This window comes from Durio zibethinus, chromosome 24, assembly GCF_047325235.1.
Source record: "Durio zibethinus cultivar Kanyao isolate XHJ-2024 chromosome 24, ASM4732523v1, whole genome shotgun sequence".
Lineage (NCBI taxonomy): Eukaryota > Viridiplantae > Streptophyta > Magnoliopsida > Malvales > Malvaceae > Durio > Durio zibethinus.
The window spans coordinates 16,510,485-16,537,834 of NC_143185.1; the positions used below are offsets into that span (position 1 = coordinate 16,510,485).

Consider the following 27,350-nt stretch of genomic DNA (forward strand, 5'->3'; position numbering starts at 1 on the left):
GTTTATCAAACTAACCCATTTGAAATTAAATTATTATATTCCTTATAAACTTTACCTGTATTTGCCATTATAAGTATTGATTAAGCCGGCACATAATCCACATTGAAATTGCACGATAGCCAAAGTTCAACCTCAGGGAAGACATAAGTTCCATTGAAATTATTATTTTAACCTAAAGCAAACTTAAAATGACAAAAATCTAAGAGTATAATTAAAATCTTAATTGCCTAAAATAAATAATAGCTCTAGCCGTCTTTAGAACTGATAACTTTATATAAAATATAATGGTACAATATAAAAATTATATTAAAATAATTATATTAAAATAATATAATTTAAAATTTTATTTAAAATTAAACATGAATTTAAATAAAAATTAAAAAATATATTTTATATTTAATGTGTAACATCAATTATAACACGAAAATTTAATATTTTATAAATATTTAACACAAAATAAATATAATACAAATACGTAATTTTACTTTTATATTTTACACGTACTTATTTTGAAAAAATCCAAACAATAAGCCACAACAACCTCAAATTTCTTATTTAGTGGACTTCTAATTGTATTTTGTTTTCATTATATTTCCATAAATAAAATAGAAAGAAACAAATTAACAGATGGGTATCGATAAAAAAATTTTCTCTAGTGTTTTTTGTTTGTAGTTGGTGAAATTTGGTACTACAAACTTATCTAAAATTTAATTTCTAGTCTATAATGAAATCAATCCATGAGAAAATCCAAAAATCATATGGGAATCTGATTTTTTTTTTTTGTCCATCCTAAGGCATTGCCTTTGCGTGGCTCATCCAGAAGCCGGCCTAGTATATAATTTCGTGGAAAACGTAAGCTAGAGTTGGTACTACTTCTTGACATTTGAAGTAGTATGCTAAATTGTCCGAAGATATTATTCAAAAGTATAAAAAAAATATTTTGTTAAGAATAATTCAAGAATAGTGGGTGAACCATTAAGGTTAAATCATCCGAATTTTTCCTTTTTTCTTCTATTTTCGTAATTCAAACCTAATAATTTTACTCAAATTGGCACCCTCTAAGAGAGGCTTGATCAATTAAGCACAAGTGGGAAGTGACTTTTTCTACTCCCTACCTACTATGATTTTTGTCTTTTCCTTTTGTCTTCATGTTTTTCCAGTTCACGGGCAATTTTTATTTTTATTCTTTGAATTGGTGAATTTGTTTATTCAAAAGCAAATATAATAAAGGATATATTTTAATAGGAGTTTAGAATACAAGTTAACATTTAATTAAACTTTTGTTTTTAGTTAAAAATTTTTTTTATTTAATATACTATTTTCATCAAATTTAGAAAGAAATTAATACATTATAGGCACTTTAATATTTCCCTAGATATAAGATCTACTACAATGAAAAAAAAAAAAAAGTAAAGAAAACAATATCCTACTTATTAATAATGATTTCTAACAAGATTAAAAGGCGACCACATGTTTCGTTAGGATATATTTATAAAAATCAATAAATTTATATAAAAAATAATAAATATGTAGCAACATCCTAATAGCATTCGTGAAATTTAAAAGGCTAAAATATTTTTTTAAATTTAAATTATTTCACTTTTTTAATTAAGTTTTTATTTTTTTATTATATCCGTATAAATTTTATCTTTTTATTTATATCCAAGTAAGTTTTATTTTAATGAAATTATTGCAATTTTTTTCTGATTATCTTTAATCCAGTAAAAATTAACTCTTTACATAAAAAAAGATTTTACTTCAAATAATTGTGATCATGAAAAACTAATATCTTACATGCATAATGTTTTATGTTAAGGGTTTATTTAAATATAAATTAAAGATTAATAGCTCATTTGGATATAAATTAACAATTAAGAGTTTATTTGAATGTAATAAAGATATAAATGTTTATTTAAATAAAATGATAAAATTTTAAAAAAAATGTTATTCTAATCAATTTAAATACCGATGTGTAAAAAATAAGCTCAAAGATAAATAATGGGCGTTGAAATTTGTTATCCTTGGGCTTTCTGTTCGGGAAAATGGGAGGTCACCCTGGCCCAATTAGAGTTCTGTTTTGCCACGAGTTCCGGACATCTAACAATTTCTAATTGGCCCAGAGTTACTCGTCAGTTGCCCCAAATTAAGCCATAGGATCAATTTTCAGGCACAAAATTTAGAAAAGCATGGGCCTCGACACCGTATTTCAACCGAACGTGAACGCTGATAATAGTAAACTGCACTCTATCATAACTTTACAAAGAGCAATTTAATTAAATTATAAATCAAATTTAAATATAAAAATTTTAAAATTTGAAATTAAATCGAATTTAAATCTTATATTATGTAAATTTAATTTGAGTCTATTACAGCCTATGCATAACACAATGAAATATCATTTTTGTTTTTATACGATAATCATCATGAGTCTTCTAAGAAGATTCTACTGAAATCATGTAAAAGAAACATAATTTTTATATTAAATTTTAAATGAATGATAATGGTAGATGGGTAGAGTCACAGTCACCTTTAACTATTCCATCAAGTTACAGGAAAAGTAATCAATTTGTGGAGTTTTCTTGGCCAGTGTTTTCAGAGCGCCTGGATTATTCTGTCTTGTCAGAGACTAAGGCAGGGAGACATCTTCGCTTGTGAAAGCGTAAATAAATTGTATAATCTTATATTTTGTGGGACAAAATTTATTTTAAAGTAAAAAAAATGGGGTCCAGAAAATGTGTTAATATGGACGTGTTTCAACCACCAAATTTTCTTCTTACAAATCACATGCTTCAATTTATTTATGCTAGAAAAAGGCCCTTTAATTGTTGGCGTTTGGAGCCTAAATAAAAGTTCTATGAAAAATGCCAGAGCTTTCCTTATCATTGTTTGCTGAATTTACTGGATTTTTCAAGATGTCCTTGTGCTAGTTTCAGATGGTTTAAATTTTCAATGACAATTTGATTGATCGGAACATAAGTTGACTCTTGACTTAGAAGAAAATTTCTACTTTTTGTTCTAGATTAGATGCCAGAAATTTGTATTAATTTTGATATATTTTCTTTTGACTAAAATAGTAAAAAAAAGTTTTAATTTTATCGTTTTATTTAAATAATTTTTTATTTTTATTATATTTAACTAAAATTTTACATCAATTTAAACCCAAGTAATCCTTTAACTTTTAATGTGTATTTAAATAAGTCATTAATTTTTAATTTATATATAAGTAAACTCCTAATATAAATTAATATTTTATTTAAAATAAAAATTTATTAAGACATAAATAAAAAAATAAAAATTTATTTAAATAAAATAAAAATATAAAAACTTATTTTAAAAAATAATGCAACTTTCTTTTTTTTTTAATATTTTAGCCTTTTCTCTTATATCACCGATTTAAACTTCATTTTAGAAACTTCAAGTTCAAATCCAAAAATAAATCTAAGTGAAATCTTAAGCTATGAGATGGAGAAGGTTTCGACATCACTTGTAACTCAAAATCTTTTACAATTAAAATTAAAAAAAAATCGATAATGTAATTGATAAAATACAAATCATTGTATTATTTATTGATAAAATATTAAAATTTTAATTAAATTATAATCAAAATTTAATCTGTGATAATGTCCAATATAAAAAAATAATTCATAAAATTGTTTAATACATATCAATTTTTATCGAAGAACGTAGAAGTAATCTATAGATTGATTATAAATTAAAACAAAGTGCCCTGGAATTGCAATCTAAATCATATCATGATGAACAACAGGGCAAATGACTAGAGGAAAAGGACAAGATGAATTCACATTATTCATTTCCACTATTGCTCTTTTCCGTCAAGTTCGTCACACACCCAAAGTTTGTGGAAAAGTAGCCAAAAACAAAGCAAAAAATGCACAATTATCCATGCACTGTCGTGGACCATACTGCATAAACTTCCATGAGCTTTTTGAAAAGTTTGTCTAATGGGTCACTTCTTTTGAAGATTGTTGACACTTCATTCACAGTTTCACACTGATTTTTGTGGAAAGTTGGTGCCTTTGTCAATTTATGGTTATCTTGTTTACAAATACATTATTGATAGTTTAGAATTGATGAATTGTTTTATTTAGATTTATGTAAAATGATTTGTCGTATATTGTAGGATCTAGATCCTGATTGTTTATTCTTTATTCTTTCCCATGTTAAGCTTTATTTTGAGCATTTGTAAACAAGAATAATAATGGAACTAAAGAAGGCTAGGGCTTATTTTCTTTAGGCAAGAAAATAATGGGAAGCCTGCATGTATATGAACTTATATCAATATAAAAATTTTTAATTTTACATTTTTTAATTATTAATTTTAATAAGTCTAAGATCTAAGATTAAAGATATATATATTTTTTAACTTATCTCTCTTATTACTTGAATATATTAAAATTAATTATTAAAAAAATATAAAATTAAACGCTCCCCCCCCCCCCCAAGTGTTTCAATCTACTTAAATATCTTTACTTCTATACAATATAATTAAAAAAATTCCCCTAAAAATTATTATATTATCCTTCTAATTATTTCACCATTGTTTGACACATGTTTAGAAATATAATAATATCCTACTTTCATAATCCATTAAAATTTCGCTGCCTATCATAATTATATAAATGCTATTTTTATCATAATTGGTTAACTATAATAAAGAGAGCTTCTAAATGCATCACCTTTTTTATCTTCATATCCAACATTTTTTTTCAAAATTTTTTAAGTGAAATTACTAATTTACCTTTCTCATCTCAAGTTTAAAAGTTTTTGGAAATGCATTTTTTGTAAGTTAAATAATTTATCCAATTTTTCATATCCGCAAAAATATTTGAGAAAAAAATCCTACAAATGTTTTTAAACTTCCAAATAAATAAATTCAAAAACTTTTTAAAGTTTTGGAATATGCAAATTTGGAAGGTTTCAAGAGTTTTCGGATTTGCAAATCACTTAAAAGTTGAAGGGTGTGAAAAGAAATGAAAAAGGTAATTAAGTAATTTCATTTAGAAATGATTGAAAAAAAAAGTGAAAAGAAAAAATGATTTGTGTTTATAATTACCCGTAATTAAAAGTAATCCCTTTGGAAATTTACTATATAATTTTTTACATATCCAAAAATACAATAATACCTCCATTCCCATAATTAATTTAAATGATTATAATGCCCTTTTTTACCATAATTAATCAAAATTATTATAATACTTCTTTTATCATAATTATGAAAATGTCTTTTTTATCATAATTAATCAAAATTATTATACTGATCCACCTACCATAATTACAGAATGATATTGGCATTTGGTTTGAAATTTACTACAATACTCTTATTAAATTATATATTAAAATTTATCATAATATAAAATTAGCTACATGTTAAATTACTAAATACCCCTACCATTGTTTCATGAAAATTACATAAAACTTAATTACATATTATATTATTATAATTAAATAAATCTATACAATATATAAAAGCAATCTAATAGGAAAATTATTATAATATCCCTCTAATTAATTCATTAGTAACTAACATATCCAAATTTACTATAATAACCCTCCTTAATCATCCAAAATCATTATAATTCTCTCTTATCATAATTATGAAAATAATCTTTCTAACATAATTTATCAAAGTTACTATAATATCTTTCTTACCATAATTATAAAAATATCCTTCTACCATGATTGGCTACAACCATGATTGGCTATAATTACTATATTACCTTTCTTACCGCAATTATGAGAACGCTCCTCTTATAACAATTAGCCAATATTATTATGACGTCTTTATTAAATTACATATTAAATTTTAATAAAATATAAAATTAACTATATATAAAATTATTAAAATACTCTTACTATTATTTCATGAAAATTTGATATGTGACATTTTATGAAAATTACTATAATAGCCTATTAAATTATATATTAAATTAATTACATAAAAACTTAACTACATATTAAATTACTATAAATTTATAAAATATATTAAAAGTAATCTCTCGTGAAAATTATTATAAAAAATATATTTATTAGTTTAATATAAATAATAAATATATTTTTATAAAAAATAATAACTATATTAAAAATAAAATTTGAAAAAAAAAAAAAACCAACCTCGGCTTCGCAGAGGCAAAAATCTAGTGAAAGTTATAATATTATCTTTCTCCTATAAAGCAAGATGTTGGGATTGAAACACACGACGAGAATTGGTAATATGTTCGTAACCAAAATTTCAAGAGGGTGCTCAATAAATTTAGATTTCAATTTGAATTGTTTACTTTTAGATTGGATTTTCAAAAATAAAATGTGAAATTTGTGGGATAAGATAAAGTTAACTCTGATCTTGATCATAGATCATATCTATTAAGATTAATTTAGTTGGTAAGGTGAGGAACTCTTTTTGTTGTTTAATTAAAAGCCTACTTACTGTGTTAATTAAGATTATTTTCCCAAAATTAATTATACTTGGTTTTTTTTTTTTTTTGAGAAATTCTACTGGGCTTTTGATAAATCTGCATTGATAATTAGTATCAAAATAGTTGTGCTATTATTGTACTGTATAGTTTCTACTAGAAGTTTCAAGGTTTTTGATCAAGTGATTGCTGATTGGTGGTGAGCATCAAAACAGGTAGCAAATAATAATAATATAACAAAATAAGAATTTAAACGCAGGTGTAGTGTAAGTTTTGCAGGAAAAAGTAAAAGAACAGCAAAACCATTCATGTGATTATCCTGGAGTTCCTTTAAACAAGGTGGGGTCGTTTTTACCGATGCCTATGGACCACTATGAAATCAATTTCTGCCCCCACAATGATTCAGAAGTCGACTAGAAAATTTTAAAGAGGAAAAAATGGGTTAACCTGCACGTTGTTGGAGGAGATGAGGTTGGCCTTGGCTTTCCCTCTCTCTCTGGGGTGTAGGGGCTAGCATGCATGTACACCTAGCAGAGGTTGCTGGGGACACCTTTCGTCCAAGAATGGCCACTCATGCTCATGGTGTTCACATTACCACACAGCAATCTAGTGGTGGATGGCTCTTCACTGACGGACCACTCTTGTCCTTTGGATAAACAAAAGCATGATTGATGATTCTGACCTTTTAACATGCCACGTAAAGCATGGCTTCTATTATTTTCATCTTTGAGAATCATATCCATTCGGATAAACGTTTAGTATTCGTCAACTTCGGTCTTCAATCTGTATTAATTTTTGCCTGAAAGTTTTAGTAAAAGGCGTTTCTTTTCACCCAAAAGGCCTTTTAACTTCCCACTCTGGCCCCACATGGAAAAAACAAGAATGCACCGATAGTTCAAACGGTTCCGAATGGACCCACTTGACGGTTGAGAAGAACATCACACCTAAAACAAGCGCGTGACCAACACCAACCTTTCATCATCCTCCAAGTCTTCTGGCATCCATGGGTAAAATCCTCCTCGTTTTGCCACGTTATATGTAACGTACGCATCCATCGGTAAAACTAAAACCCGTAAATTTCACGAGTCGCAGTTTCTCATTTCCATTTCCTTCCAGTTCTTTTTTAAGGGCATGGACCCCACGCATCAAAACTCCTAAAACTTTTCCTTCACTTGATCACGCCACGTGTAAAGTGCATCAAAAGTGTCACAGATGAAATCTCCACCTCACACGTGCCTCCCGAAAAAAAGACCGATGCATGGCGTAGCTTCACTTGAAACCAAGACCAATAATAAAATTTAAACGTGGGACATCACCATTGACATAACGCCACGTGTATGTCATCTCCTTTATAAATGCACCACCAAGTGCCTATACTCGGAGCACAAAATTTTGTAAAACCTTAAAAAAAAAAGAAGGGCTGTTTCTTTAGTTTGGGTTTCATCGCTGTTCTCAGCTGTTTTATTTTTTTTGGGGTTTTTTTAAGAAAAACATTGGCAAAAATGTTTATTGAGAGCTTTAAGGTAGAGGGTCCAAATGTTAAGTACACAGACAATGAAATTCAGTCGGTGTACAACTATGAGACTACTGAGCTTGTTCATGAGAACATGAATGGAACCTATCAATGGGTTGTCAAACCTAAGACTGTCAAATATGAATTCAAGACTGATATCCATGTCCCTAAACTAGGGTTAGAATCTAAACTTCCCATCATTTCTATTGGCCAAAAAAAAATTCCCAGCATTTCTTTTGTATCTCTGGGGTTTGTTTTTAGGTTTTTCTTTTCTTGGCTTGTTTTAAAATTTTCATTATCTTTTATGTTCTAGGGTGATGCTTGTGGGATGGGGAGGAAACAATGGTTCAACCCTGACTGGTGCTGTTATTGCCAATCGAGAGTGAGTTCTATTTTCCTTTATTCTGATTAATTTTGGTTGTTGAATTTTTTTTTTTTTATTGTTTACTCATTTTTGAGATATGGGTAATGGATATTCTCAGGGGAATCTCCTGGCCCACCAAGGACAAGGTGCAACAACCTAATTACTTTGGTTCACTCACTCAAGCATCAACAATCCGAGTTGGGTCTTACAATGGAGAGGAGATTTATGCTCCATTTAAGAGCCTTCTCCCTATGGTATAACCATACATGAACCGGGATTTCGTTTTAATCAGAGAATTTTAATTTCTTAACTTGTTGCTTGTTAAAGATAATAAAGACAAACAGAACTAAATAAATAAATACAGGTGAACCCAGAGGACGTCGTGTTTGGAGGATGGGACATAAGTGACATGAACCTAGCTGATGCAATGGTTAGGGCCAAGGTCTTCGACATTGATCTGCAAAAGCAGCTTAGGCCCTACATGGAATCCATGGTCCCACTCCCTGGAATCTACGATCCTGATTTCATTGCTGCCAACCAAGGTGAACGTGCCAATAACGTCATCAAGGGGACCAAGAAAGAACAAGTTCAGCAAATCATCAAAGATATTAGGTATAATCAATTCCAACTTCCAAAGAATTTTGTTGCGCTGAAAAGAGTATGTTCTGGTAGTATAAAAGTAGCTGATTTTAACATTTGTTTATGTTGATAAGGGACTTCAAGGAGAAAAACAAGGTGGACAAGGTTGTTGTACTCTGGACTGCAAACACCGAGAGGTACAGCAATGTCATTGTGGGGCTAAACGACACCATGGAGAGCCTCTTGGGTTCTTTGGAGAAGAATGAATCAGAGATTTCTCCTTCCACTTTGTACGCTATCGCTTGTGTTCTTGAAAATGTTCCCTTCATCAATGGAAGCCCACAAAACACCTTTGTTCCAGGTTCTTAATTGAACTGACCTATCTTTCTAATTAATTTTTTGAAATGCAATTAGTAAATGTAATAACCCTTTAATTAGGAATGAATAATTAGGCTTTTAACTGTTGTTATATCCAGGGTTAATTGATTTGGCTATTCAGAGGAACTGTCTAATTGGAGGAGATGACTTTAAGAGTGGCCAGACCAAGATGAAATCTGTCCTAGTGGATTTCCTTGTTGGTGCCGGTATCAAGGTACAAATCTTTGAACTTTATGGCACTATCACCATAATTTGTAAAGTAGGCAAAAGGTACCAAAATAATTGAAATAGGAACTTTATGTGGTTTGATCTCTTATCTTTCAATAAAGATAATAATATGACATTGATGGTGATTATAAATTAACAGCCAACATCAATAGTGAGCTACAACCATCTGGGAAACAATGATGGCATGAATCTATCAGCTCCCCAAACCTTCCGCTCCAAGGAGATCTCCAAGAGCAATGTTGTTGATGACATGGTCTCAAGCAATGGAATCCTCTATGAGCCTGGTGAACATCCTGACCATGTTGTGGTCATCAAGGTAATAAGTTTACCCATCTCTGCCTGTTTTTGCACATGCCACCCAAGGCTTTTCTCTGGTCTTAAATGTGCACTGTGTCTTTTTTGTGTTGTAGTATGTGCCGTATGTAGGAGATAGCAAGAGAGCCATGGATGAGTACACATCAGAGATATTCATGGGAGGCAAGAACACCATTGTGTTGCATAACACATGCGAGGACTCCCTGTTGGCTGCTCCTATCATCCTAGATTTGGTTCTCCTTGCTGAGCTTAGCACCAGGATCCAGCTCAAAGCTGAAGGAGAGGTATGTTCTTGTTTCCTTTTTCTTTTTAATTACTCTAAAGCTCCAAACTAATATTCTCATGCGATTAACTTTATAAAATCTTCTCGGTTGAGCATTAATTTTAGATGCAAAGTATTGATATGAACTTTCATTTTGCAGGGCAAGTTCCACTCTTTCCACCCTGTGGCTACTATCCTCAGTTACCTCACCAAGGCGCCTCTTGTGAGTCCAAAAGATCCTTTTGTCTTTTCCTATTACTCTGGCCAACTAAATAGAACACTTTCTTATTTCTTTGAAGTTGACTGAAGTAAAAACCAAAATAAAAAAATGGGGGGAGGGGACAGCTTCAGCAGTAACACAACTAAATTACCATCTTCAACTAAATGGTGACTGAAACTGTGTCTAGCTAAGTGGGAAACAAGGAATTGCAAATTTTTACGGTGCCTCTTTCTGATATATTTCATGTGACCATCAATGATTTTATCTAAAGCTGCTTCTGTCTATTTCACATGAATTGTCCGGTGAGAGGGGACAGAATTGAATTAAAGTTATATAAACTTTATGTCAACTTTAATGGAGGAATGTGAATAGAATCATGGGAATCACGAGAATCATTTTTGCTCCTTCATGTTAATAGCATCTAATAGAGATGATTAATAATGACATTCTTTTGGTAACAATAGGTTCCACCAGACACACCAGTGGTAAACGCACTGTCAAAGCAGCGTGCAATGCTGGAGAACATACTGAGGGCCTGCATTGGCTTGGCGCCTGAAAACAACATGATTTTGGAATACAAGTGAAGTTGAGGAGAGAAATGTGGAACAAGCTTTGGTTCTTAGAACTTTAGGACCATTTTCCCTTTCTCTTTCATAAAAGCTGTGGTTTATGTTGTCACAGATTTTAATGGCTGTGTTATGGTTTATGATGGTATATTATGTTTTTTTCTCTCTTTTCGGATGGTGCTCATGTTGTAGCTCCTTGATGTAGCTCATTCTTGAGCAAGCACCTCTTTTGTGGAAATAGATATGATAATATGAAGGTTCATAAATGTGTTTAATGCACCATCTTTAATTTGTAATTGTGATAGCTCAGCCTTGCCGCTGCTTGGCTATTTCTCTGATTTCTCTGATTTTAAGTATTGGAAATTGAAAAGACCATCACCTCAGTTTTCTTGGGTAATATGCTACATCAAACTTCATCAAATCTCATCATTAACTAGTTTTGATGGGATAAATGAATCGCTTTGAATTGAAAAATGCCATTTCTAATTGTTTGATTGATGCATGCGTTTTAAGGGTAGTATCATTGAAAGGGTCAGTCTTTTTAGCCAAAAATAAAAGGGAAAGTCTATTTGAATATGGTCCCCGCCTTTCACCTTTCAGTCAGTGCTAGACATGTGGTGAGGTCTTAACACTATGGCAAAGGAGGACACATAATGGCCACATTGTGGTCCACAAGTTGTGAATTGATCTGATAATTGGGTTCTGCAATTAGGCACTTTTCAATGAAGGACAGTGGTCCCTCATACATTTTACCCTTGGATTGATGTTGAAAACCAAGGATCTCATGCTGAATACTTTGTAAGTTGGTACAGAGTTTGATCATGCCAAATCTCGTCTGCTTCAGACAATAATACACCTCATCTGATTTTTAGAAGCACCAATCTTCCTTGGTTCACGTGGGTCTTCTGCCATCAGTTTTTATCTCTTTATACCAAAAAGAGGCTAAGACGTGGATGAATGATTGCCCATTTTACAGTTGCTAAAGTCCTCGTAGTCCTAGCAAATGTGTTTTCTGAGGAGTAAGGCATGAGTGTGTGCCACTGTAGTGAGCCTTGTTTTGGCTATAGTTACTAATGTTGATGGTTAGCCAGCATGATAAAGATGATGTTGGACTACACATTAAGAGTACATCATTGTGCTGGGAGACCAATCGGATGAGAAAAGAAGCCCTTGATCAATGTTAATAAGGAATGAAAAGCTGCATACAAAAATTATTTTTGAGGGTGCTTTCTAATGTATCACATGCAATGTTGCAAAAATGTTGGGGGTGGAGGGGGTTCTTCGAGCAATAACTCAGCATTATTAGTCACGGATGGTGGTCAATTTGTGTTTTTGCTGCCTTTTCACATGCGATATGTTTCCTATCATGTTACCCGCTAATGCTAGTTCGATTGGCTCTTTGTTTTAACTCAGGTTTCACAAAACTTAATCTTGTCCAGCAGTGTCGTAAAACCTCAATTATTTTAAAACCATAAACAGTGAAACATTATAGTAAATCAATTCATTTAATAGCCATCAATTTTTTTTTTCCTCGTTAACTTGTTTGTAAGTTTCCAGCTATGAGAATGATAAAGAGAATCCATTGCCCAAAAGGAGAGAAAAGCAACGTCAAAGTGCCCAGGGATATCAAAAGTTTCAACTTGATTGTTGATATTCTATGATGGCTGAGATATATAATGTCTATGAAATTTGGGAGTGTTGTTTTTCTTTTTTCTTTTTTTTTTTTATAATCTAAAACTTTCATTTCATCAAAAAAATGATAATTTTTTAATAAAAAAACTATAATATGAAAATAGAAAAAAGCGTTTTAGATGCAAAACTTTAAAATTTAAACCTATTAAATATGCTTTTAAAAATGATTATATAATAATTAAGTTAAATCTCAAATTCAAAACATAATAATAATATTTACTAATTGATAAAATAAAAATACAATATTTACAAAATAGAAACAAATGAAAGGAAATTAGCAAAGAATATCTTTAGTGATTCTCATGCTGTGATAAAGATTAACGTTGATTTGACCTTTTTCCATGTCTGATGAGCTACTTTCTATTTTTGTAGTCCACCCGATCATTTCCAAAGACACGAAGAAAGATGTTGTCATTAAAATTTAATATATAAATTAATTAAATATTTTGTCAACAACGGGGATGTAGCTCAGATGGTAGAGCGCTCGCTTAGCATGCGAGAGGTACGGGGATCGATACCCCGCATCTCCAAATAAATTAATTTTCTAATTTTGTTTTTCTCATTTTTTACACAGTTTCCAGGCCCCCTCCATTGGGGGATTTGTTTGGGCTAGAAGCGGCCCTACACAGTGTGGATCACCAAGGCAGTCCGATGATGCCCAAAAATATTTCTAGAACTACAACTGTAATATTAGGGAATAACATCCTTCCATCCAATTATGGTTTCCTTTTATCTATTTTGTTTCCCCTTTTGTTTCCTCTCTAACCAAGCAAAGCACCATATCTATACCTATGAATATGATCATATAGTTATTGTCATGATAGTTGGTTTTGGTACTGCTAGATAAATTTCTAAAAAAAATTAAAAGTTACCATCAATATTTTTTGACTAGATACGATTGTACATATCTTAAAACATATATTTTTAATAAACTTTTAAAATTAATTAAAATTTTATCAAAGAGATAATTTTGAGATCTACAAAAATAATTTGAGTTTAAGAATACGATTACGAAAAAGATTAGCATCCTCATGATATCCGTTTTAAAACAATATTAATTAATTATGGGTTATCTTTTTATTTTGACAAAAAAGTCTTAATTTTGGTATTTAAAAAATTTTTTTACTTTTTTTCATAAATTTGGTTTTTTTAATATTCATTTTTTATTATTTCTTTTTTTACTAAATTTTCTCTTTATTATTATTATTATTATTATTATTATTATTATTATTGTTATTATTAAAAGAGTTAAATTCTCTTTTTTATTTGAAAAAATAAATTAAAACCTTATTATTGAAAGATTTTTAAATGTTTCAAAAAATTGAAAGAATTTTTCTCACTTAATAATTTTTTAGAACTCACTATTCAAATTTCTATAGAATTCCATTCTTGGAGGTTTGTATTTATTTTTCTATGATTGAATGATATTCACAATAATGAAACATAATATTCATGCCTTTATTTATGTATTTTTTTTATTTTATTTTCATCTTATTAATATTTTTTTTATAATTATTAGTCCCATTTTAGAAAAATTTGTTTATTAATTTTCTTTTTTTTATTTGTTTATTTTTTCTCACTTTTTGCACAATTTTTTAATAGAATAAAAAGGAATTTTCCATGTTGAAAATATTTTATAAATATTTCACTATGCCAGTTGCATTTTAAAAAAAATTTCTCACATAAAAATTTTATAAGAATTACTATGAGGATTTCCTTATAATTTCATTATCAAATAAATTTTTTTTTTTTTTTTTAATGATGGAGTTTAAAATTATCAATTTTTTTTAAAGAAAATTTTATATTTTATTTCTATTAAAAACTATATTGTTCTCAATTTTTTTTTAAAAAAAAAGAATAGATACTTATTTTAAGGATTTAGAATTTTAAACATGCATAAATAAGAAAATAAATAACTTGAAAAAAATTACAAAAATACTAAAAACACTAATTAAAAAAAGTAAAAAATACAAAAATTTTACTTGAATTGGTTGATTTCAATGATTTAGGCTAGTTTAGTGGAGGTTTAGTGATTTATGAGTGATTCTTTAGGGGATTTCAATGAATTGGAATGGTTTGATCTGGTTCACTTAGATCGATTTGCAGGTTGAGAGAGGTATAAGTTGTTGTGTTTGGTCGGATTGGTTATTGGGTTGAGCTAATGCATGGATGCTTTATGTCCAAAACGCACCATTTCTCCTATTTTTTAGGTTATAAAATCTAACTTTTTTTAAAAAAATTTTCACCTCTTTCTTTTAAAAAAAAAAAACCTTTATAGCTTCCCTTATCGATGATTTTAAACCCAAAAAATAGTTGTCTTTTGTCGTTCATTGTCACCATCACCTACCGCCATTTTCAATCACTGAAAATTCCTTAAAAAACACCAAAAAGCTATCCTCGTCATCCTTTTCCTACCTCCAGCCTCCTTTTCACTTAAAAATAAACCAAAAATCTTAGGTCTAAGTCGAAACCCCTCAGTTTAAAAAAAAATTAAAAATATTCTTTTTTGTGTTTTTTATTTTCAATTTATTATTATTATTAGTTTTGTATTGGTTCCTCATTCTAAAGGATGTGCATATTGGTTTTTGTGTTTGGTTTTTTGTTTTGGTTTAGGCTAGACAAGCTTTTGATTTTTTGGCAGAGGTTTCCCCCTTTTTTTTCTCCGTGTTCGTTTATATTCTTGAAGGCTCCATTTATGGAACCAAGATGGGATGTCAAATGCTACGTTTTTGGGTTTGTAGGTGTCCAAGACACCATTAGTATCCTTTCCAATGGTCGGATTTCTCATTGTAAAGGTGGTTATACAAAGTCCTAGGCTATGATTATGATTTTTTCCATTTTAATGTTGGCTAAGTTTCTTAAAAAGGTGGCATTATCTACTATGGCTAAATGAGGAAAGAGAGTCACGTGTTATACCTAGAAGGAAGGGGTTGTAAGCAAAAGTGGTGGCTCGTGGGTTGCTAGTGCTGTGTATGGCATTCGCTGCCACTGACCTTTTTTTTTTCTTATTTTAAATTTTTTTATTTTTAATGATTTTTTAAATTAATAAAGTTATTTACTTAATAAAATTCGAATGTAAATGCATGAGTTGGGCCTTACTATTACATTGAAATTTAGGACCTAAGCCCAATTGCCAAACATTGGCCTAAATGACTTTTGACTTGACATAATTGAATTTTAGTTCATGCAATCTAGCTTGATAAGTCAAACAAAACTAAATCAATCAATAGATGCTTAAATAGATGCAATTCAAATTCAATTTTATTTGTTTGAAAAAAATTAAATATTTACAATTATTGTTCTGTCAAACTTTGTCTTTTTTTTTTGCTAAAAGTCTAAACTTATTTAATTTTTTAGGAGGCATTTTGGTTTGAAAGAATATGAAAATTTTCCCTAGAATACTGCTGTTAGGTATTCAAATTCTTACATTTGGTTTGAGGCTATCTGATTTCTGGGAGTAATCTTAGGTTTCCAACAGTACCCAAAGTTTTGAAATTAAAAACTCATATCTTCCTGTGATTTTTAAGATTCCGAGAGGAAAGTTACTTTTGTCCTACATTTGACTTAAATAAAAAATTACTTTTTTCTATTTTACCCTTTTGAAAATCAAAATATGGTAATGAAATTTATTTATTTATTTATTTTGCAAACAATTGAATTGAAAACAAATATCACAAAATACTACATTTGCTAGAAAATTTAATGTAGTATTTGAGTCTTTTTTTTTAATGTCAAATACAAAGTTTCTATGGAACCAAACCTAGTAATTGTCATTACTTTTGTCTATAATTTTTTTTTTTAGTTTTTCACTCAGATACTGCATTTGTAGGTTTTGAAACACAATAATTATGATTATTTATTATGTTTCTTTAAACAAATGCGCAGTATTTAACAACTTGTTAATTTTCTACCCATTTTCCCATTTGAATCTTATGTTTGCTAAGTTTGAAACACAATATTTGTTATTATTTATTGTATTTCTTTGAACAAAAACATAGTATTTGGCAACTTATAAATTTTAAATTTTTTTTTCACTCAAATATTATGTTTGAAGGCTTTGATATGCAATATTGGTTATTATTTTCTCAAAGAAATGCAATATTTAATGTTAACTTAAAATGACATTTTTGTCCCTTGCAAAATATTTTGAAGTCTAATTAGCATTATCCATCATAGCACTCGACACTTGCCTATGGGAACCATGTATCTCTGGTTCTTTACCACCTATGCAAATACTACAAAAACATAGTAATTAATCATTATAGTTTATTTAAAACAATCAAATATTGCATTTGTTTGAAGAAAAATGCAATAATTATACATTATACCTTTTTAAAATTAATCAATTATTACGTTTCTTTGAAGTTAAACACAATAATTATTCACTGTAATTTTTTTTTAAACATGTGTATAATTAATTACTACATGAAATTAACGTAATAATTGATGACTAATCCTTTTTTTTTTTTTATAATTGGCCAGTCAAATATTGTATTTCTACAATTTGAAACGCATTATTTGTCAATTATTTTTATTTGACAAATTATTGTTTTTGTTATGTAGTTAAGGATATTATTGTAAAAATAAATGATTAAGTAATCTTAGATTTTCCCTAACCAAACAATGGAATATAAAAATGAGATGCCATAAAAAATCACATTTCCTTTGGAATCACATCTTTTCATGGATCATACTTTCCCTTAGAATCTAAGAGTTCGCAAACCAAATGCTCCTTTAAAATATTATTTATTTTTAAAAAATTTTAAATCTACATTTGAATCTATGTCCGCACCCAAACAGAACCTTGAATACTATGTCCAAAATTTGTTTTTGAAATTTTTAATATATTTTTAAACTCATGTCTTTGACCTAAATAAAAGACCTAGCAAGCACCGTTTTTAAACTCTGAACGCCACTATGCCAAAGCTTAGTTGGCAATATCGTATCCAAAATTAAACATATGACTTAATTCACTTGAGCAAAAATAATAGAAAAGTATGAATTATATAGAGATAGGCACTCATGTGGTAGATAAGACAATAATAATATGAGAAATGCTAAATAAATAAGTACTTACAAATTTTTCATTTATTATATTCATATTACTTATTTGTAATTAAATGGTTTAATTGTTGGACAAAATTACATTACTTTAATAATGTAATGGCACTTGAAAGTTTTATCTTATCTTCAAAGAAAAATTCATATTCCCTTTTATTTTTATTGAAAAGAAATGATACAACAACAACTTTGTTTCAATGTTGAACTAGTGTAAATACCAAAGAAGTTGAATTTGTACTCAGGATGTAACCAATTGATTCATGCGGTTATATTTAAAAAAAAAAGATATTTAGTAAATTTAAAAGTTAAATCTCAGCACTTATAATTCTTTCCTCTATTGCATATTTTCTTTATGAAAAAATTGAATTCTTAATAGTTTATTAATGTTACGATTGAACACTAAATAAAAAATTGGATTAAAGCAAGTAGTAGACGGATCCAATTTATATCAATCTTCCAAATCCATGGGCAAAGTCTACCTTATTCCTATCTTTCTTTTGTTGTGCAATTGATATGGATTAGAGCATGGCCCATCATTTTCTTTTTGAAATTTGCCCATAAGGTTTTTCATTTTTTTGCTTTTTGAAACAAAATCAAGTAGGTTTTGCCCCATTGTTGCGAGTTAGTAAGGGATGTGGCAAATAACAATTGAAAGATTGAAGCATCGTCTCTTTAATAATTATTTTACGGTTGAAGCATAAACTCTTTGATATTGTATCACAAATTCATAATACTAGGTGATGAGGGAAATTCTGCCACAATATGAAGTATGAACTAATTCATCGAATGTAGATTTGCATTAATGAATACTCTTAGCAAATTTAGATACAGTTTTATCAAATATTTACCACAAAAACATCACCTTAACTAATTTGAGTACCTCGAGATTGAAAATGATTCAATACCAAAACAACTCAAACTAAATTCAACTTGACTTAAATCAAAAACAATTTGAACCTTGATGATTCAAACTTAAATTAAAAAAAAAACTCACTCCACTCGACAATTGTCACTCATATCTTGAAGTTCAAGCAAAGGTATGTTAAGAAAACATTATCTTAATAGTAAAATGAAAAAGTTAAAATCACAATGAGTTAATTATATTTAAGTTTTACTTGCTGCTTTGCCCCAACTTTTGATTCATTTTCTTTATATACCATTTTCTTGTTAATTGATTTATGCAATTATAAGAACTAGTTTGGTTAAGTATATTTGTAGTATGTACTTATATTTTCAATTATAAGAAAATTTTTTTACATTTAATCCATTGTTTTATTAAATTAAAAAACAAATACATTAATTACATTTTTTTCGCTAGAAAGAAATACTTTCATTCATGAAATATGGTTTACATTAAAGTTAACAATATATTGGACTTGAATAGGATAGACCTTTACCTAGGTAATACTTTCATGCAAACCTATCCCTAGTTTAGCAAGACAATGTGCTACTTTGTTGTTTTCTCTTATAGTATGGACAATCCTAACATTGCAAAATTGTTGAAACCTTGTTAACACTTCCTTTATCAGTGTTCCAATAAGAGAGAAGTCTGGGCCTAATTTTTTAAGTTTATATATTATAATTTGGCTATCTCATTCTATTATCACATCTATCAAGAAAAATGATAATATTGCATGTCATAAAAATTGATAAATGTATGAAATGTATTTTTTTAAATAGTATTTTATTTATGAGAAATGTTAATGAGTGCCTAGTGACACCAACTAGTTAAGATGATATTTAAAAAAAATATAATTAATCCATTATTTATTCTTAAATTTAGTGAAAGTAGTGCATTAAATTGAAACAAATTTTCTTAAATAATTATAACTATATTTAATCAATGTCTATAGAGATCTATTAGTTAAGCAAATCATTTTTTTATTAAGTTTTGGGTAAATCCCACCTATTGTCCCAAACTTTTATTTTGTTTCCACTTTAATCTTTAACCTCTCAATTGTTTCATTTGAATCCTTGACCTTTTTAAATTAGTTACATTGTGATCCTTTAATTAAATACTCTATTAAAACAAACAGATTATTCATATAGATGACATCTAATTGTTTTAAATGGGATGACATGTGTTGCTTACATAGGATCCCGTATAGCAGTAAAAATTTTGTCTAAATAAATCTAACATTTTTTTATTTTGAAAAAAATAACTTTTTTTTACTCATTGTCAAAATTAAAAAAAATAAACCTACAGACTTTGTCTAATCTTTCTTCATCATGCCTTTCATTCTAAAAAATCGTGATAATTGTTAGTTTCAAATTCTCTTATCCTTTTTTCAATTCCATTCCAACACCGAAGCACATGATAATTCTTTTTTCTTTTTTTTATTCATGTGGCAATGATGCACGTAGATTTTTATTTATATCTATTGCCAGTGCTAGGTTTTTGAGCTTTTTTTTATGTGTGACTGATTGTTTATCATTTTAGGATAAAACATTTGAAAATATAATTCTTTCCAGTATGTTTTGAGATGATTTTAATAATTTTGATATTGAAGACATTTAGTGGATGAAATCTAAGGGCCATGACTTGCTAGCAACTAGTGGCAACCTGCCAGCATATGAAGGAGTGAAACCTTTTATATTTGAAGGACTCGTGTCCATTGTTAGTCATGGTGTAGCAATCAAGGTCCTTTCTCATATCACAGTGCACTTATGTGACTTCATTTTTTGTGATTGAGGGAGAGTTGAATATTTAGAGAATAAGTAAAAGGTATTCGTAAAAATTACTATTTTATATTACTATTGTAAAACTTATAACTTTCATTTTAGGCACGGTGTTTTTTATGTCGTGAAATAGTTATTTACCTATTTTATATTGGCTACAAAATGTGAAAAGTAATGCATTTATTATTAATATTGTCTCATAACATTAGAAAGATTATGTACAATCTTGTTGATTTAAGAATTAGTGTATTTATCTTTTTTTTTATGCAAGTGTATTTATCTTTATGATAATGAAATCTACGTAGCACCGATTCTTGTGAACAAAAATTAACAATCTAAATTGAAACATGTAAAATTCTAAAATCAACACTCAAAATAATATGAATTATTTTTTCATATATTCTTTCATGATGTGTATGTAAAACCTATGTATATGTAATAATCCAAAAATACATCTTTGACGTACAAATTCTAAAAGACTAAAATCAAGCCATAAGAGACAAATCATAATTCACAAAATAATATGTTTAAATCAACACTAAAAAAAAAATCTTAAACCCAAAAGCAAATAAGCTATGCAGCATCATTTCTATATCTTGAAACAAATAAACATTTCCTTTTCCCTTACTTCAATTTCTAACTTTTAGAGTAACTTGTTAATCTTTGACATCATCAGTTTCTTGAATTGTTGAAGAAGTAGTAGTAGTAGATAATCAAGAGGTTGTAGTGGCAGTCATGATAAGCGTTTGGGAGGTTGAAACAACAACATAAGTGGGTACTCAAAAAGATGGAAAAGTAGTTATTAAGTATCCCTACCTTTAGTATTATCCCTACTCTTTCCTTAAGACCTACTCTTTTTTCTAGAGTTTATAGGTTTATGATTTGGTATTGGTATCTAAATATAAAAAAATAATATATATCTCGTAAAATGTACTTTGTAAAAGACTCAAAATGTTCAAATATAAAGAAATTTATAGTTTTTCAATGTGAAATTGATATATTTGAACGAATATGAAACTTGATGCATGAGGTATGGCCTTTGTCATACTTTTTTAAGGAGTTTGACTAATATTTTATAAATATTTTAAAAAAGTTATCTATTTAGTAGCATGTAAGGTTATTTTATTATTATCAAAATATGAAAGAAAAACCTACATTTGACATCCATTTAATAACAAATGCTTGCCTAGATAAAGTATCTCCTTGTGTTGCTTGTTCTATTTATGATGATATAGAATGATGGCCAATTAGTGGTATTTAGTTTTGATGTTAAGTTAAAGTTGATGAAAGAAGTTCGTTGTGAAATGTTGTTATTGTGCACTAACTTAGTTCTACATTTCTCCTAACTTCTTTTTATTAAAATGACCAACATTTATTATACTTTCAATTAAATAAACATAAAATTTAAATAATACAATTTGTCACTTACTAATAACTGTTCTCTTTGCATTTCAATTATGTTGGCATTATCCAAATTATAACTATCCTTTAGTCTAGCTCTACTTTCACATGTTAATTTATTATGATCAATTTGTCCACAATTATCATATGTCATTTGCATCCTAAACCTTCTTATTTTAATTGAATCTTGTGATTCATCTACCTCTAAACTTTTTTTTTAATTGCTTACCCTTTTTTTACCTAACTACTAATGGAAGATGCATAATATTATGCTTAGAGTCTAGCCACATATCTTTATCATTAATAGATTTAATGACTTCACTGTATGTATTCTTATAAGTTTCAACACTATAGCACTCATGGACAAAGTTTTTTAATTTATCATGTTTGTTAAAATTTGTTGAGCATGTATGTGGATATAGGATTCCAATCAATTGCCACCTCTGATAAATGCAAGTCTTCCTTTCTAAATCAATAACAAATTGCCCACGTGGGCAAACAAGTTGATATTATAGACTACCTGAAGGAATTGACCAACAACATCTATTTTTAGCTTTAACCTTCTCTAACTTCTTATGTATCTTAGGACAAATAGGCTGTGTCCATTTCTTTACTTTTTCTTTTTTGCCAAAAATCCTCATTAACTTGCATCTAATCATTTTCATTATAGTTAAAATTGATTTATCTCAAGCGTCTAAGATACACATATTAAAGCACTAAAATAGATTATTCAATTACATATCGCTTAGAAAATTCCTTGAAAAATGCTTTAGACTAACATTCACGAAGGATGGCCTTTAACCATGTATGAGCAGATTCACCAGTTGCTAATAGCACTTATGTCTTCTTTTCAAAATCTTAAGGATTTGTGCTTTTAGCAACATTCTATAAACAATCATTTAAAGCTAAACCTTTGTGGTTATTTTTATAGTTTGTGTACATATACCTTACACAATATCAATGTTCAACATTTGGAAAAAAGCTATCCACTAATGGAATTAAACCCTATTAGTCAAAATATACGGAATCAAAACATCAAAAAGTATAATAGTAATCAAACATACAATATATTGTGAAATAATAAAGTGATAAATTAAAAAATAAAAAAGATGAAAGTAATACATTTTGCCTATTAGACATAAATGTCATTGTCTGAAAAACTCTTTCCAACTTCTTAAGTAGTATATCTAAAAACCAAGATCATGTCTCCTTTGATTTTACCTCTACAACAAAATATGCTATAGGATAGATGCAATCATTTGCATCAATATCAATTGTAACTGAAATATAATCTTCACATTTACCTTTTAAAAAGAATGCATCAATATTTATAATAAGTCTATAGCCATTTGAAAAGTCATCCTTGCAAAATTAAAAGCAAATAAACATTTTTTTTAAAAATAAATTATCTAATTCCAAAACTGTTGCCAAACCACTGTTACTTATTATCTTAGCACAATAGTAACCTAACTTAGCATGTTGTTCTTTCTTATTACCTTTAATTATATTCAATTTATTTTTCTTTGCCCTAAAGGCCTTCGTCTTGGCCATTGTGTAACCTATTTCAGTCTTAATAGTAGTTATAAAAGTTGTTAAATACCAACATAAGTCTAACATAAACTTTTTCATGTAATGTTTTGTTAACCATTTTATAGTTATATATTTATTTTCAAAATCCTTACTACAACTATGTGTGGGATTATATGTTCTTATTTGAATTGATCTTTTATGTTTTAAATAAGTAGCATAAATCTTCTAAGGACATCCAACCTTATACTTTATCCTAACTATTATCTTATCATTATTTTTTATTTCTATACTATACTTTTTTACTATTGAAATTTGCCTCATAGCTTTCTTAAAACTTTTTCAATGATCTAAACAACATTCTAACTCCAAATTATAGGGCTTTCATGTTTGTCAAGTTTGAAGCTCAACAAAGGTTTTTTTTTTTCCTCCATCATCACTATTATCTAAAAAGGCTATGAAGCTTATCATTTGGAGTATAATATGAAAATTACTCAATAGTGGCTATATTCCATACTTGATCAACACCGATATCATCCACCCAACTTCATTGCTACTTAAGTGTCTAACATTTACATCTCCAGAGGATCCATTTTTTTCACTTTGTCTATTACTAATAACACCCCCAATCCCAACATTTACTTCAAATAAAAAATTAAAATATGAAATTTGGTAATCACTATCATTCAATTCATCACTAATTATTTTGGGATCAGTGTGAGATCATAATAGATGGCCTTTAACAATGCATAAGCAAATTCACTAGTTACTAAAAGCACTTGCATCTTCTTTTCAAAATCCTAAGGTTAAGTGCTTCTAATAGCATTCCATAAACAATCTTTTATAGCTAAACCTTTGTGATTTTTTTTATAGTTTGTGTATATATGCCTCACATAATATTGGTGTTTAGCATTAGGAAAAAGGCAATCCATTTATGGGATTAAATCCTATTGGTTAAAATATACAAAATAAAAAAGTATAATAGTAATCAAACATATAGTATATTGTGAAACAATAAAGTAATAAATCAAGAAATGAAAAAGGTATAAGTAATACGTTTTACTTGTTAGACATAAATGTTCATGAATGAGAATTAACTATTTTCAACTTTTTAGCTAGTATATCTGAAAACCAAAGCTATGTCTCTTTTGATTTTACCTCTACAACAATATATATATATATGATAAATGTAATCATTTGTATCAATATCAACTGCAGTTAGAATATAACCTTCATATTTACCTTTTAAAAAGCATGCATTAATACTTATAATAGGTCTACATCCATTTGGAAAGCCATCATTGTAGGTTTAAAGGCAAACAAACATTCTTTGAAAAAATAAATTATCTAATTCCAAAACTGTTATTGAGCCACTATTACTTCTTCTTATCTCTGCACAATAATCACCTAGTTTAGTATATTATTCCTTCTCAAAACCTTCAATTATATTCAATGCATTTGTTTTTGCCCTAAAAGGTCTTAGTTTTGCCCATTGTGTTACCTGTTTTAACCTTAACAGTAACCATAAACGTAGGTAAAAACCACCATGATTGTAATGTAAACCTCTCCATGTAATGTTCTATTTTATTAATTTTACAGTTATATACTTATTTTCAAAATCCTTACTACAACTTTGTGTGAGATTATATGTTTTAACTTGAATTGATTTTTAATTTTTCAAAGAAGTAGCATAAATCTCTCAAGAACATCCAACCTTACATTTTATCCTAACTCTTGTCTTATCATTTTTTTTTATTTCTATACTATATTATATTATACTTTTTTACTAATAAATACTGCCTTCAGCTTTTTTTAAACTCTCACAATGATCTAAACAATATTCCAACTCCAAGTTGTAGGGCTTTCATGTCTATCAAAGGTTGAAACTCAAGAAAGTTTTTTTTTCCCTCATCACTATAATTTGAAAAGCTATGAAACTCATCACTTGGAGTATAATCTGAAAAATTGTTCAATAATGGCTATGTTCTGTACATGACAATATCATCTACCCCAAGTTCATTACTATCTAAATCTCTTACATTTACATCTCTAAAAGGTTCATTTTTTCACTTATTATATTTTGTCCATTACCAATAACACCCCTAATCCCAACATTAACTTCAAATCAAAAATCAAAAATCAAAAATTAAAATTTGATAATTACTATTATTCAATTCTTCATCAATTATCTTGTGATCAATATGAGATCTAAACTTATAATTAATCTCATTTTTAACTTTTTCATTCTTTTTTCCTACTTCTTAATGAACCACATTCTATTCAAAGTCTACATTTTCAAAATCTCTATTGTCATTCTCAAAATCACTACTTTCATACTCATTCCTAATATCCCCATTAAAATCACTAAACTCTATTCATTTCTTAAGTCTACTTATCGCTCTAGCCTCAACTAAAGGTTGTCGTAAATCTTGAATATCATTATTACTATCTTTTTCACTTAGTTGCTTAATTTTAATCTTGGAATTTGACTAACTTTCAAATCAATTATTATCACCAATGACCTCAAAAAATTTTGAACTTAACAACCATATGTAAGTGTAAAATAAACTAATAACCACTTTGAATAAAACAATTCTATAAAGCGAACACATAAGCAAATGATGAAATCAATATGAATTAAGAAAAATGATAATCAAAACTACAATTTCAAATAATTCTAAATAAATGAGACAACAAAAATCATGTTATAAGAACCAAATTAAATAAAAATTTCACATAAATAAAGAATAAACCTAAAATCCTAAACATTAGAATAAATAAAAAAGCAAGACAACAACTACATACCTTTTTTTTTTTGTTAATGGGCTTTGCGTTGTTAAGGCTTAAACTTTTTTATTTGAATCTCCCTAATAACATTAAAAAGTCTTTTGGTTTATTTGACTATGGTTCATAGTGTTTAGGATTTTTTTTTTTTTTTGCTTTTTAAGAATGAAATGCGTGATAAAGAAAGATTAGACAAAGAGTTTGTGGGGTTTGTTTTTTTAATTTTGACAATGAGAAAAAATGTTACCTTTTTTTCAAAATAAAAAAGATGTTAAATTTATTTGAACAAGACTTTTATAGTATAAGAAATTTCATGCAAGCAATACATGCCATCCCACATGGATAATTTGTTAATTTTAACAGAATATTTAATTGAAGGATCACAATGAGACTAACTTAAAGAGATTAGAGATTTAAATGGAACAATTGAATGTTATGGATTAAGGTAGAACTAAAATAAAAGGTTTAATACTATAGATGAAATTTACTTTAAATTTTTATAAACAAAATATTCTTAATCAACGTTTATAAATACCTATTAATCAAATCCATTAAAATATTATCTTTTTGTTGAGTTTGTTGAAAATAATAAGAGTTAGTATTTGATATGCCAATAGTGTAAATTTTTAATTTTAAAAAGGGTAAATATATAGAAAACTAAGTGGGGTATTGTGTAAAAAAGATTTTTAGCTTAAAAATAAAAAAAATATATCTTGAAAATCTAAGAAGAGAATCCCTGGTAAAAAAGATGGAAATAACTTGACACCTAAAACCTCAATAATAATCCTTGACATTTTTGTTATGTCCCTGTACTTGACCAATATAATTAACACATTTAGGTGCCCAATCAATGCACGCCTAGTTACCACATCATCCCTCTTCAAAAACTGATTCGTCCCTTGATAATTTTATTTTTTTTAGAATTATCATAAACTTATTTGATCAATTATATCATTTACTTGATTACTTTTGCTTGATTCTTAACTATTAAATTTAATTTTTCACCTAATTTTAGGTTATTATATCATTTACTTGACAATGCAAGGGATGGCCATTATTGGATGGAAGACACTTAAGTTTCCACATGTAAACATGAAAGGAAGAGAAAACAAATAACCACTCTTGCATGAAGAAAGTTTGACTTTTACATGAACAAAAAAAAAAGCATGAGCTGACAACAGATATGCACGGGTTGTAACTAGAAAAATTCCTTATTTTGGCACACAAAAAAGGAGCTTGGGTTTATAATGTGATTTTATATCAAAGAAAAGTATCATTAGGCTCTAAAAAGGTGACTATGAAAGAATTATATCAAGGTAAGCTTGAAAGGCTCAATCAATTCAAAGATGA

General features: G+C 28.4%; 1 protein-coding gene and 1 non-coding gene across 2 annotated transcripts; both read left to right on the forward strand.

Annotated features, from left to right (window-relative positions):
• Positions 1-7,810: 7,810 nt before the first annotated feature.
• LOC111316121 (inositol-3-phosphate synthase-like) lies at positions 7,811-11,185 on the forward strand. The gene is made up of 10 exons (XM_022918132.2): positions 7,811-8,121; positions 8,258-8,326; positions 8,427-8,562; positions 8,673-8,920; positions 9,022-9,248; positions 9,364-9,479; positions 9,633-9,809; positions 9,904-10,092; positions 10,231-10,293; positions 10,755-11,185. The coding sequence occupies exons 1-10, from the start codon at positions 7,934-7,936 to the stop codon at positions 10,872-10,874; spliced, it is 1,533 nt and encodes a 510-aa protein (XP_022773867.1). The 5' UTR covers positions 7,811-7,933; the 3' UTR covers positions 10,875-11,185.
• A 1,820-nt stretch (positions 11,186-13,005) lies between these two features.
• TRNAA-AGC (transfer RNA alanine (anticodon AGC)) lies at positions 13,006-13,078 on the forward strand. The gene has a single exon. It is a non-coding gene; the product is annotated as a tRNA-Ala (tRNA).
• Positions 13,079-27,350: the final 14,272 nt, after the last annotated feature.

Excerpts from the sequence above, each read along its gene's own strand:
- LOC111316121 (XM_022918132.2), top strand. The coding sequence starts at position 7,934 with ATGTTTATTGAGAGCTTTAAGGTAGAGGGTCCAAATGTTAAGTACACA. Across the intron at positions 8,327-8,426 it reads GCTGTTATTGCCAATCGAGA|GGGAATCTCCTGGCCCACCA; the intron begins GTGAGTTCTATT and ends GGATATTCTCAG. Across the intron at positions 10,294-10,754 it reads ACCTCACCAAGGCGCCTCTT|GTTCCACCAGACACACCAGT; the intron begins GTGAGTCCAAAA and ends TGGTAACAATAG.